General features: G+C 35.5%; 1 protein-coding gene and 1 long non-coding RNA gene across 2 annotated transcripts in view; one reads left to right on the top strand and one right to left on the bottom strand.

The window, feature by feature from the left end:
• Positions 1–13,900, bottom strand: part of LAMB4 (laminin subunit beta 4) — a 136,507-nt gene that overhangs the window by 43,284 nt on the left and 79,323 nt on the right. The window contains exons 21-24 of the mRNA XM_072653049.1: positions 13,244–13,475; positions 12,007–12,164; positions 8,042–8,266; positions 6,852–7,072 (exon numbers count right to left, since the gene is read on the bottom strand). Coding sequence (XP_072509150.1) covers positions 6,852–7,072; positions 8,042–8,266; positions 12,007–12,164; positions 13,244–13,475 — 836 coding nt within the window. The remainder of the gene's footprint in view (positions 1–6,851; positions 7,073–8,041; positions 8,267–12,006; positions 12,165–13,243; positions 13,476–13,900) is intronic.
• Positions 1–13,900, top strand: part of LOC140533388 (uncharacterized) — a 42,721-nt gene that overhangs the window by 21,040 nt on the left and 7,781 nt on the right. Inside the window, exons 2-3 of the long non-coding RNA XR_011976902.1 lie at positions 3,664–3,808; positions 6,248–6,340. This is a non-coding gene — a long non-coding RNA (uncharacterized lncRNA). The remainder of the gene's footprint in view (positions 1–3,663; positions 3,809–6,247; positions 6,341–13,900) is intronic.

The following is a 13,900-nucleotide window of genomic DNA, read 5'->3' as shown; positions in this document are numbered from 1 at the left end:
ACAAGGATTTTGCTTTGCCTTTTTTTTTCCAATAGAGAGAGGTGGGAGGGAGAAAAAATAATTTTTTTTAAACAACAAATTAAAAAAACTTAAATGCAGTAGTTCTGTTTGCAAATCCACACAAGATAAAGACAATAAATGGGGTTGGAAATGGACTTTCTGTCACCACACAAAATTCTGTACCTTGTTTCTGAACATAGTGGTGGTGAATGAAAGTTCTCTCTCTCTCTCTCTTTCACACACACACACACACACACACACACACACACACACACACACACACACACACACCCAAAGAAAAAGGGGGAAAAAGTCATTATGGTAGGATCCTTTAGAATCTTAAGACTGAGTGGTACCTTAGTGGTCACCTAATCAAAATTCCTACTCAATATGAAAATTCTTTGGGGAGTGACCTTCCTGACCAATGGGCTTTGGACTATATTCTTGTCAATATTTTTAATATTTGGGTACAAGAAGGAAAACTGCATGTCATGACCATCCAATAATCATCCCACCACAAGATTTCATCTGGGATCAAAACAAGAAGAAAGCTTGAATTACTAAAGCATTTTTTATAGCATTATAGGAACCTAAAAAATCTTTTCAATTATTGAAAAAAGACTAAATGACGCTTAGAGTAGTTTTAATGTTAAGTATATGTCATTATATTCTTATTCTATAATGAAGACAGTTACTCAATGTAGTGAATAGAGGACTGGGCCTGGAGTCAGGAAGACCTGAACTCAAACCCAGCCTCAGACACTTACAAGCTGCGTGACTTTGGGCAAGTCACTTAGCCTTTTTCTGCCTCCATTTCCTCAACTGTAAAATGGGTATAATTACACCTACCTCCCAGGGTTATTGAGAAGTTCAAATGAGATAAAAATTGCAAACTGCTTAGCACAATGTCTGGCACTATATAAGTTTTTGTGGTTATCATTGTAATTTAAGATAATACTCTGAATTTGACATTTGTGATAACTACCAATCAATTCTTTTATATTTGTTGACTTTCCATTTTCACTGCTAACATCCTCATTCCAGATTTTATTACCTATCATCTGTATTATTTTAATAACCTAATTTCTCTTCCTCTATTATTTCTTCATTTTGACTGATTCTTCACAATGCTTCTAGATTAATTTATATAAAACACAGCTATGATTATGATACTTCTACTATAAAACCTTTCATAGGTCTCTGTTGGCTACCAAGTAAAATAAAGATGCCTTAATTTGGTCCCTATGGTCTTCTATACTTTTGTCTCCATTTATCTTTCTAGCCTTGTTTTCTCCTGTTCTCCTACAGGCACCTTAAATTCCAGCTAGAATGGAACTTTTCCCCTGAAACGGGCCCTTGACTTTCTGCTTCTCCATCTTTGCTCATACTGTTCTATTTGCTGAGAATGGTTTTCATCACCATCTCCAGTTATCCAAATCCTACCCATCCTTCAAGGCCCAATTTAGAATGTTATCTCTTTCCTGAAACCTTCCCTGGTTCTCACATCCAGATTGCTTTCTCTTTCCTCCAATTTTCCACAGACTTTTTACTTCTTGTGTGGTGCTTGTCTGGCTTCTTTTATCCTTCATAAGAGGAACTGGAAGCTTTCAGATGGTGAGCATTGCATCTTCTATGTCTTTGTAGATTCTCTCCCTACTAGTATACCACCCTACCAAGCATCTAGTCCAGTCCCTTGCCCAGAAAACAAGTGTTGAATTGTTGAACCAGATAATTCAGTAAACCAGTGCACCCTATTCCCCAACTAATTTAGCTAAGTGGAACATCAGTTGAAACAATTTTCAAGTCATTGTAAAAAATTGTGTAGACATTGTAAAAGGAGATAAACTCACTTTTCTTTCAGATCCTTGAATAAACAGGAAAAAGAAAGTAAAGATGTTAGCTATATGAGGCAGCTAGGTGATAACAGTGGGTAGTGTGCTGGATTCAAAAAGACCTGGGTTCAAATCCATCTTTAGACACTAGCAGTGTGACCCTTGCTAAGACACTTAACCTTTGTTTGCTTCAGTTTTCTCATATATAAATTAGTGATAATAAGTTTACTGTGAGTAATAAATGAGATAATATTTATAAAGTACTCTGAAAACCTTCAAGTGCCATATTAGTATTATTATTATAAGACCCCGGAACACTATATTTCTTTAATTGATGGTGTTAATGTTAGTTAATTTTTCTTCTTTTAAAATCAAACTTTACATACAAAATTTAAAAAATGTGTTATTTGTGAAATCAATTTTATGTTTGTTATTGAAGAAAAATATCCAGATTCTATAAATATGTTGTTCAATAAAACATTATAAAATTTGTTACTTTTGGTGATGGTGATTATATCATTAACATAAAGATGTGTGTGTGTGTGTGTGTGTGTGTGTGTGTGTGTGTATCTCCTCCAAATAGCCATAACTTACCATCTAAATTAAACATAGTTTTTCTCCTAATGTTCTCATAAGCCTCAACTGCAATTAGTTTTGGTAAATAAAATAAGCATCAGTTATATTCCAAGCTCTTTGAGGGCAGAACTTCTTGATTTAACTAAACTTTGACTCTCCCGCTCTAGCTTTGCACACAGTAGATACATAGTCATTTTTTTGGTATTCTTTCATTCAGTTTTTTAAATACACCTACAGAATTCAATTGAAAAGTATCCAAATGAACCACTGCCTTAAAATGTTTAAAGTGTGTATCTTCCTAAAATGAAACCTGTAGGAAATTAGTTCACTCAACAAGTAGGCATATTGGTTAAACTGGCAATGCTAACGTAATATTTATTCAACATTAAAAAAATTAAGAACATCATACTTGGTGGCACCAATATGAGATAAATTTATACCTATGAGTTCATTCCTTAGGACATATAACAAGTAGGCATACTGATTAAACTGGCAATGCTAAGAGACCATATTAATCCAATATTTTAAAAAATTAAGAACATCAGATTTGGTGGCACCAATATGAGATGATGCAGGAATGCACCTGAAGTTCACTCCTGTACTCTTTCATAAGTTTTGGCCCTTGAGTAAATATATAGCTGCTCTTTAGCAGGCATTTCTCTCTCTCTGTCTCTCTGTCTCTCTGTCTCTCTCTGTCTCTCTCTCTCTCTGTCTCTCTGTCTCTCTGTCTCTGTCTGTCTCTCTCTCTGTGCAATTGGACAAATAATTGATAGCTGTGAAAAAATGGGGCAGGGAACAGATAGGGGGACTTCATCACACTATTAAAAGATAGGTAACATATAAATATATAAAAAAGAGGGAAACCTTGAGAACCTCCAATATAGCCATCATCAACATAAATTAGTAACGTTTTAAAGACCTGTTCCAAGGAGTGGGAATAGAGAAGGGATGTATAAAATTATCTAAGGTATGTTAAAGAAGTCTTTAGTATGGGACCTTGTAACTGAAAGAAAAACAAGGATACTTAAAAGGCCAGGCAGACAGGCAAGAGCAGAGAGAAAAGCAAAAGACACTCACATCCAGAACTAGGAAATGTCTGTGATGTAACCTCTCCTACCGTTGAATTATAGTTCATTTTTCATAAGATCAAAGAGAGAACTGGAAGACCCTGAAATATCACTTAGTCATAAGGTTAAAGCTAAAGAGCTGAAAGATTTTGACTCTCTCGTCTAGTCCACCTCCCTCTTTTTTACAGATGTGGAAACTAAGGTCCAGAGATTAAGTGGTATATCTAAGGTCACACAGAGAGCAAGTAACAGAGCCAGAATTCGAACCAGATCTGAGGTCTGGAAGAAGGAGGGACCCCAGAGATCGTCTGGTCTAACACTCCGATTCTACAGGTGAGGAAGCTGAGTCCTAAATGTGTTAAGTGACTGCCCAAAGTCACACAAGTAGTGATGGAGGCATGATTCAAGCTTCTAACAAGAAAGCCAATGTTTTCCCACTCATTTACTTCTCTTTGTAACCTCTTTCATCATTTTATAAATAAGATTGAGCATAGACATGTTTTATTCTAACTCCATCTTTTCTCTGCATGTAATCAACATTATATGTGACCTAACAAAAATAATAAGGGGCTAGTTACCTTCTCTTTCATCTTTTGATGCCAATTACTTCCTGTATGGATATCAATTTTAGTTTATAGAATTATGAAATCGCAAAAATCTTAGCATTACAAAGGACCTTTGAGGATCTTGTCTAACTCAACCTTCTACTCAGTAGAAAAATCCTTTCAATGACATCATGAAAAATGGTCACCTATCTTCTACTTGAATATTTTTAGTGACAGCTGGTTGGCTCCTTAGATGTTAAAAAGTTCCTTACTGTGTTGAACTCAAATCTCTGTTTAATCTCACTTCATTAGTACCCATTCTGTCAGTGCAACACAATGTCTTCACAACCATCCACTTCAAATATTTGAAAGACAATTATTATAACTTTTCTTAGTCTTCCTTTTTTCAGGCTAAATATTCCTGATTTCTTCATATGACTTGGTTTTGTGTTTCCTTGACATCTTATGATCCTTTGGATGAACTTTACTTTGTCAATAGTCCTTTTAAAATAGGGTGTCTTCTCAAAAATGGGCACAAGATTCCACATACGATTTAATCAGGGAGGTTTACAGTGTGATGATTTCTTGTATAACCTGGATACTATACTTCTATTTAATGCAGCATAAGGGCGGGTTAGATTCCTAGCAGCTGTTTTATACTCCTAGTTCATATCAAGCCAGAGATCAACTAAAACTCTTGCATATTTTTCACATAAAGTTCTGCCAAACAACATCTATTCTATTATTGTGCAACTGGTTTTTTTGAAACCAAATGTAGAGTTTCACATTTATTCCTGGTAAACTTCACCTTGTTGCTTTAGGTTCCCACAGCAGCTTGTCAAAATCAGTTTGAACCATAACTTTGCTATTTATCCTATGATTTATTGTTTTGTGTTATCTGAAAATTTGACTGGCATTCCTTTGCCGTTTTTATCAAATTTGTTGATACAACTATTGAAGAAGGTTAGAATATTCAGAATCCTGAGCATACAATTAGAGAACTTTTTTCCCAAGATGATTTGGACACATTAACCAATACTTTTCGATTATGGCTATTTAAACAGTTTTGAATTCAGGTATCTGTACTATAATTCTTCCCACATTTACTCCCCTGTATTCTAAGGACATTTATGCCATAAATGTGGAGGGCCAAAAATCTTTGGCAGTGGGACAAGTTTAAAGACCAGTATGCCAAGTTAAATTTTGTGAAGGGGTGCTTTTTCTAGGCACTCCCCTCAAAAACCCTTGCTATGTACCACCAGGCCCTTCCTTTGATGGATTCCTATGGAATCCATGGAATCTCATGGAATCCCAAGGATGCAGTGTCAACAGCATGCCAATTTCCTCCAGTTTTCAGTACCCAGGAGTCAGGTGTTTACACTAAGTCTCAGGGTTAAATTCCCATCTATTCTGACTGCCACTACTATTTATTCCTGTAGTACTTCTTAAGTCAGGTATTTAACCTTTAAATAGTTTGCTGGATAATCAGGCATTTTATACTGTAGTTGTAGGTAAGCCATACATTAGTCTAAAACCTTAATGCTTGAATCATATTATGCAGGGTTTAATAATCCCAGTTTTATCTTGATTCTCCTTTGCCCCAGATTATTAAGTTCTGGTTATGACCCTCTCTTAGTTCCCTGCTATTTCTAATTGCTCCCATTGGATTACGCTACCATATTTTCTTTTCAGTAACTGCTAAGAGACATAGGTGATACTTCAAAAGAATTTTCCTTAGGCAAAAGCCAAAACACATTATACTATTTACAAACACTAAACCTTCCCCACCCCTAAATAGATCATGCTAGTCATATATTCTTTTTTTAAGGTTCAGTATTCTATTGAGTGAATCTTGAAAATCACTTGTATACTTTAGTATAATTAAGCATGCAATGAAATAATGCAACTTTGTAGAACAGTCACTGGCTTACATTTCCCAGTGATGTTTGATGGTAAACAGTTAATTCTTCAAAGGTTCTTCCACTGCTATAGGTGGGTACGCTCCCTTCTGATACATCATAATCCCTCTACAATGTCAGAGATAATACAATAATAGATTTATAGCAGGAAGGGATATTAGATATCATCAAATCCAACCCCCTTATTTCATAGATGAGGAATTGAGACCCAGAGAGGGCCACATAGCTAGTATGTGAATGGGATGGGATCTGAATGGATCTTCCTGAACTTCAATCCATTTTGTTTTGCATAACAACATGCCTTTCAGAGGATCTTCCAGGGTTCCTATGACCACAGAATTCTGTCTTGATTTGGTAATGAGCCTCTCTACTGAAGGGACCAGTCTTCTGACAAAAGACATGTAAGTCTGTTTTTGGGCTTTTATTTAACCCTTATAGTAAAGAATCCTGATTTCATTTTGTCAATAAGTGGTTTGAGTAGCTTAGGGGAAATGACATTTTGGTTTAAATAAAAAAATAAACTTATAAATCTGATATGTTAGTCTGTAGGTAAAGGCCCCAGTTCATCACCATATGTGGTGTATTCTACTTCAAAGTCCTGCTGTGATAACATTTATCAGGTAATGAAAGGAAAATCATCTCTGTTGCTACATTTCATGTTTACCTTCCAGAACTGGGCTGACTCTAGACAAAATGCACTTGGCAGATTTTATTTCCCCTTGTTCCTCTCTTTTCCTTCTTTTTTCCCCTTCTAGCCTAGTCCTGGCATGAAGACATTGTTCAGAGGCGATTGTTAACAAAAACAAAAAAAGCAAAAAACATTTAATATGATTTAGACTAGTCACTGCTCTCATTGTGCTTCACCATTAAGCTAATACGTGGTATGCCATTAAAAAAAAAAAAGGATCTTGCCTGGTTACAATGAGTACTATGAGAATGCTGCGGGTCACATTCACAGAACTGACATCCTCTACCAGGCACCAGATTCCAGTATCCTTTGGCACATTGGTCACAGGCCAAACCTATGACATTTGGCAAGCAAGGACACGATCCTGTTGTTGAGTCGCACTGGCATGCTCCCTCACCTGTTGGACATGTGGTATGGTTTACCCCAGAAGGACTGCAAGTACATTCTAGAAAAATAAAGACAATTATAATCTTAGATAAAACAAACAAGCATGTTAGTGATTAACAATATGAAACAGTTGCAGTTTGGAACTGGGTAGTGCCCTTTCTCCAAAGAGCTCAAAGAAGAATTAGTTTTCCTTTGGAATGTGATTTCCCATAGTCTGAATATGTTCTAACTCAGACATAACAGGATGTACACTAAATCTCTTTATATAATGAGGAAGGAAGGTGCTAATTTTTTGCCAAGTACGTTAATTTTATGAACCCACTGAATTCCATCTGATTGCTCTGAAATAGAGAGATACTCATTTCAACTTCAGTGTTACTAAAGTTTTCATACCTGCCCCAAAAGTGAATAATTTATTGTTTTAGGAATAGACCATAGTCTTCCACTAATTCCATTAGGAAATTTTCATTAATGACATTGATGTCAATCACCAAAGGTAAAACTCAGGAATATTATAGAAGAAATGTCTATGACTGTGACTTTTGTAATGACATTTTACTCAGTCTTTCTTTTTCAATTAATTATAAAATCAAAATGTTAATTTAAATTAATGTTGTTTCATGAATCCTTAGCAGTATTAATGCTATTTTTAAAAAAAGCTTCCAAAGAATATTACTTACAGTTTGCTTTATAAAAGGTAACTAGGATGTAGAAGATTGAGTTAGTTGGATTTGGAATCAGAGAGGATCTGAGTTCAAATCCTGTCTCAGACACTTATTTGCTGAGTGACCATAGGCATTTTATTCAATCAGTCTCAGTTTCCCCATCTGAAAAATGAGGATAATAGTAACACCTTCCTCATAGTTTATTGTGAGGATAAAGTGAAGTTTCATGTGTGTTGCAAATCTTAAATTTCTACATATATGTTAATTATTATGCCAAGTTCTAGTTCAGGAGAGCATCTGTGTGCTACCACAAGAATGATAAGCTACTTTTTTGTGTGGTCATATTTACACCATCAACTTACTTCTGCAATTTTGTGTGAGTGCTGATCCAAAGTAACCTGGTTTACAGAACTGACAGTTGGACCCATGTGTGTTATGTAAACATTTAAGGCATTCTCCAGTCACCCTGCTGCATGATTCTGGGTCTGTTCTATCTATATTGTTATTGCAGGCACATGGCAGGCAAAGGGCTCCTGATATTCTTGGATTTCCATAAAAACCAGTTGAGCATTCATCACACTGAATACCTGTGCAAGAGGAAGAAATTGAAAGAAAAGAGAATGGGGTGGTTAGAAGTATAGAAAATAACAAAAATTGAATAAGAAAGTGAAAGAGCTCCCTGAAGTATTATAAAAAGTGTCTGCACATTAGAGTAAACAAGGAAAAAATGTTTCAACATGAAATATAAATCCATCTGCATTTACTCTGTAGTCTCCAAACATATTTGCAAACATGTTAAAACACTTAATAGTTATTTAGAACAAAAATTCCTTAGAGGAAAATGCCTTCTCCAAGGCGTGTTTCCTGTGAATTGGGAATCCAGGGATAGGACTGAAATATTTGCCAGGGTATGCCTTGGGTAGCAGATGGAGAAGTTGCTATCCTGCTGCGTCCCAGTAGACTACATTGACGGAATTGTGATTTTATTGGCCTGGGTACTCCCTTCATTGACACAGATCATAGTACTTTGTTTCCTTCTCCATGTTGACCCATTAATCCTTCTCCATGTTGACCCATTAACTTTCCATAGAGCACAGAGGTGTTAAATTCATTCATGGAGGGCCAGAAATGTGTAGCCAACAAAACTCCCTTAGTGAGCCCAGAACCAGATTAAAATGTAATTGGGAAATGTTCAACAAGATTAAAAAATATAAAAAGACATAGATAATGAGAATTTGTGGTTTTCTAAGTTAATATGTGGCCCACAGGGATTTTTTATTTCAGTTTGACACCATTATCGCAACATGTTACAATGAATGGACAGATTGTTAGACTTGGAGAGAGAAAATGCTACAAATCATACCTCTGACGCTTAATGGGCTCTGTAACTATATACAACTTATTTAAACTTTCTGAGCCTCAGATTCTCATTTGTAAAATGTGAGTAATAATACCTGTGGTATCTACTTAGCGGGGTTATGAGGTTCACATGAATTAATAGTGGATAACATGTGCAAACCTTAATATCCTGCATCAGTGTTATCACTCTGGCCATCGACCTATTTTCACTAATGCAATCAGTTTGACTTCTTTAAAAACCTCATTTAAGATGTCTTAATGATCTTATAGTGATCCTGATGCACAAGTTATTATTGGCAAAATGTTTCATCCTGTCATCCACCTGAATCTTTCAATTGCTCTTTGGGCTATTTGTAATTTGGATCCCTCTCAGAATATTGTGCTCTAGGATCTGCAGCCAGTTAGCACTGTTGGGCTTTTGTCATCCCCTTAACCAGCTGTCTATGTATATCCAGACTTTGAGCTTGTCAGAGCAAAGATCAGAATGAGTAAGTAACTAAAAAAGAGTAATAATGAGAAAAATGTGTAGCAAACAAAAAACCCTCTTAATCTTGAACTATTTAAAAAAAAGTAATGGATAATGAAAATGGACAATGGAGAGCAGAAATGATGTCAACACTGACTATAATAAATTTATGTGACGTCCATAGATTTAGAGCTAGAAAGGGTCTAAGATGTCATCCAAGTCCCTTATTTTACAGATAAGACAATTCAAAGGAAGCACAGAGACTTTAAATTATGTGCCCAAAGTCAAGTGGAATTGTAATTTAGATATTTCTTGATTGCCACTCTAGCACTCTACCCCTTACACCTCCAGTGCCATTGAAAAAGAGACCAAATGTGTGTGTGTGTGTGTGTGTGTGTGTGTGTGTATATTTGGTCATATATATATATGTATACATATATATATATATATATATGACCTATAAAATATTTAAAAGGGAAAGAGGTGGTGGCCAAAGGAAACACTAGTTTAGAACAGAACCCCATTCAAAATAATCTTCTGAAGAGAGGTAATAGGTGATTATGAGCTATTAACTCTTATATATTGATTGATATATTGATCTCTTAAAGCAGAGAGAAGTAAAACTAGTCTTATGAGTTTAGCAAGAGAAGTAACCAAATGCAATTAAGGACAAAAATGGAAGAGAATAACAAGCAGAAACAAAATGGGAAAGATCTGCAAAGATTTCTTGTGCATTTTTTCAAAAATTGCTGTGACAAATTTCACCATTAAAGACAGATAAGTCATCTAACATCATAGCTTTGTATTTTCTTATGGTGGAGGTGGAAATGTAAAAAAAAAGATGGGAAAAGCAGTCAGACTGGACCATATTTTCAAAAAGGAGATCCGTGCTATATGTAAGAAATCATTTTTAAAGAAAATATCTTTATTTATTTCATTAAATATTTCCTGATCACATGTAATTTTTTAATTAACATTCATTTTTTAAAAATTTGAGTTCCAAATTTTCTCCTCTCCTGCCCCTCCTATCTCCTTGAGAAGGCAAGCAATTTGATACTAATTGTACATGTAAAGTCAAGAAAAGCATATTTCCATATTAGCCATGTACAACATAGTTAGAAAGAGATTGAAGGATGAATTCATCAGATTGCTAAAGATAAAAGCCTGGGGGAAAAATCTCAGACCTGTTTGCAGATACCATTGTTCTGGCTGGATCAAGCCCTGGAACACTTTAGAGTCTGTAGGAAGAAGTCCATAAGCATTCAAAAAAGTTTGGCCTGATCACTTCCACAGGAAAGACCAAGAGTATGAAGAAGGTCTGTTGCCCAGATTTGAGTATGCAGTTGGATGGACAATCTGTGTAGCTTATCCAACAATGTATATGTTTGAGATGAGACAAGCAGTAGAAATGGATTACAGTGACTTTATTTATTTGACTACAAGTTGGGCATAGAATTAATCAAAATGAGGAGTGCAGGCTAGGTTACCTTCATGGAATTACAAAGATCCTTTAGTGATTTCCTCCAGATTTCTCCCAGATATGACAGATTGTGGTCTAACCATTCATACTTGAAAAACCAAGTGGATGGAGAATGCGTATTGCCCAAGGTATGATGTTAAACTTAGTATGTAGTCTGAAGAATTATTTAATCTACATTATACCTATTGGGTAGATGCTTCAGACACACAATGATATTAATCCAAGACCAAATAGAAAGACAGATTAAATTTCATCATATTTGGAAAATTGTTCCCTGCTTTAAATGATCCCAATCTGTTTACTGCCATCAAAAGTCCTTTACTGATACCAATACAAATATTCTTCTGGCAATTTGTATATGGCTGTAAATCAGAAGAGTTAAGACAAATCCAAAGAACAATGAAAAGATTGTGGGAGGTGAAAAAAATTGTAGTCTGATGACTTACATGTGAGTATCAATATAAAATACATTATTGAAAAGTTTGATCAGAAAAGAGTCACATTAGTCATGTAGCAAGAATGGAAGACCATTAGATGGGCAATCTGAAGAGTACATTGATGCACTTCAGCTTCTAAAAAGAACAATTGTGACCTATATATATTCTTTCTAGATACTATATGGGGAAAACATGGATAAAAAACCACACAAGATAATAGGCAGAGAAAGACTTCAATCTGCATTACTGAAAGAGGTACTCACACATATGAAGTACCAACACAAATTGACTTTATTTATTTGACTCAAATACAGCTTGGTTAGTTTTCTGTCTTTTGGTGAATATTAGTTACAGAACTATTGCATTGGAGGAAGATGAATTTCCCTTAATTTCTTGATTCATATGGTTATTCAACTAAAAAAGTAGAAATCTGATAAATTTTCTCTTCTTTATATCAGTTTATTTCATATTCATCATTACACATTTGCATGTCAGATAAATGATGAAATTATGGTCATGTGGCAGCCTAAAATCAAGGACCGTGAAACAAGGGAAAAAGCACATAGGATAAACTAGATTCCATACCTGTATAACCCTCTTGGCAGTTGCATATTACTTCTAAATCCCAAGAATTCTGGTAACAGGAATGGGCAAAATACTGATTACTTGAAGGAACATCAGGACACTGGCAAGGAAGACATGGTTTTCCAGAGAGAGGATTTCCATAGTAGCCATCAAGGCACCTATGAAGAAAATTTCCTTAGAGATACATCAAAATATATACCTGAGAAGTATATATACAGGCAAACACAATTGGACCCTGCCCTAAGAAAATCTGATCCAAAAAATGTAATAAATTAGGGAATGAGTATTTACTTTGCTAAAAGATTCTTCATTTTACAAATATATTCATTGTAGAATCCTTCAAATATTGTGCTTTTCAAGTGTCTCAAGTTAAAAAAATTTTCATTATGTCCCGCTTTTTAGTAATATGCAATATAGCATAGCCATGGTTCAGTCAAAAGAGCACTGAACTTGGCACTGGAAGGCCTGGACTCAAGTTCCACCAGATGTTTACTATTGGCAAATCACTTAACTTTTCCAGGCCTTGGATTCTTCACCTCCCAAAGGGGGTTAATAACTCTGAGCACGACCTACCTTAAAGGGTTGTTGTGGAAAAAGCACTTTGTAAATGGTAAATCCTTGTATAAATGTGAGCTATTATTGTAGAGAGAGGTCGCATGATATAGTGTATAAAAAGATGGACTTAAAGTCAAGCAGATTGGGGGTCAAAACCTGCCTCTGACATGTAATGATATTTAATCACCCTGGGTAGGTCACTTAACTTGTGAGCACTGTAGGCAACTCTCTAAGACTATAAGTTGCAGAGGAGGTGCCAGTTTGTATGGGTAAAGAGAGTTTCCTCATGTGAGAGGTTTTCATTCCAATTAAATCATAGGTCCAGGCCCTCTCTTCATTATTATAAAGCAAAGTAGTTTGATAGGGTTTTGTGTGCGTGTGTATATATATATATATATATGCACATCTATGTATATATATGTATTACACACATACACACACACACAAACACACACATATATTCTTTCTTTTATATAGCAAAATCTAGGACTTGCCCATAGCTGACTGCTCAGTAAATGTTTATTGGCTTGAATGGTGGGTTAGTGGACCGCCAAAAACCTCTAGAACAGATGTTTTAACTGTTGAGTAAGTAAATATCTACTCAGTGATCTTACAGAGAAGTGATTCAGTTCCTCAAAGGCAAAATGCAAGATGCTTTCCCCAGTTTGTCCCAATTCTGTACCTTTCACAATGAAGTCCAGCTGTAAATCCTCTGCAGTTGAAGCATGACCCTGTCTCTGGGTCACAAAGTTCTGCAAACCCATTGCAGGGACAAGGACGGCAGTTGGGAAATCCAAAATAACCAGCTAAGCACTGATCACAGCGGCGACCTTCAATGTCTCTGTGGCAGGAGCACTGTCCTGTCACCTGATCACACACGGTGCTTGTGGAGCCTTGAGGATGGCATTCACATGCTAGATAACGCAAACAAACAATGTGCAGGGTAGTCTCACTTGCTGCTTTCTTATTTTGGAGAACAATAGGACACAGGCAGAGGAAAATAATTTTGTAATCAAAATGATCTAACAGTTGTCAGATTTAAAGTGTTTTATACAAAGCTGACATTCAATACCTTTTGATTCAGTGAAAAAAACCAAATTTCTTATGACTTAAAATTTCTATTAGGTAATCCAAGTTAATCAGTTATTCTAGATATTTAATTTTTTCTTTGCACTGAAAAATCTTGATGAATATTACATGCAAATAAGCCTTCTAGGAAGATTCTAATTTAAATACAAAATTTTCCAGGTTGGTATAGGAGGGTTTAACTTTTTTATTTTCATTTTTGGGGGTTGGCTGAAAAATCATTGAATCTTCTGTCTGGGGCTGTATTTTCTTT

The sequence above is a fragment of the Notamacropus eugenii genome, chromosome 3 (genome assembly GCF_028372415.1).
Source record: "Notamacropus eugenii isolate mMacEug1 chromosome 3, mMacEug1.pri_v2, whole genome shotgun sequence".
Classification (NCBI taxonomy): domain Eukaryota; kingdom Metazoa; phylum Chordata; class Mammalia; order Diprotodontia; family Macropodidae; genus Notamacropus; species Notamacropus eugenii.
Note: the sequence above shows the minus strand (reverse complement) of the source record. Positions and strands in the feature narration are given on the sequence as shown.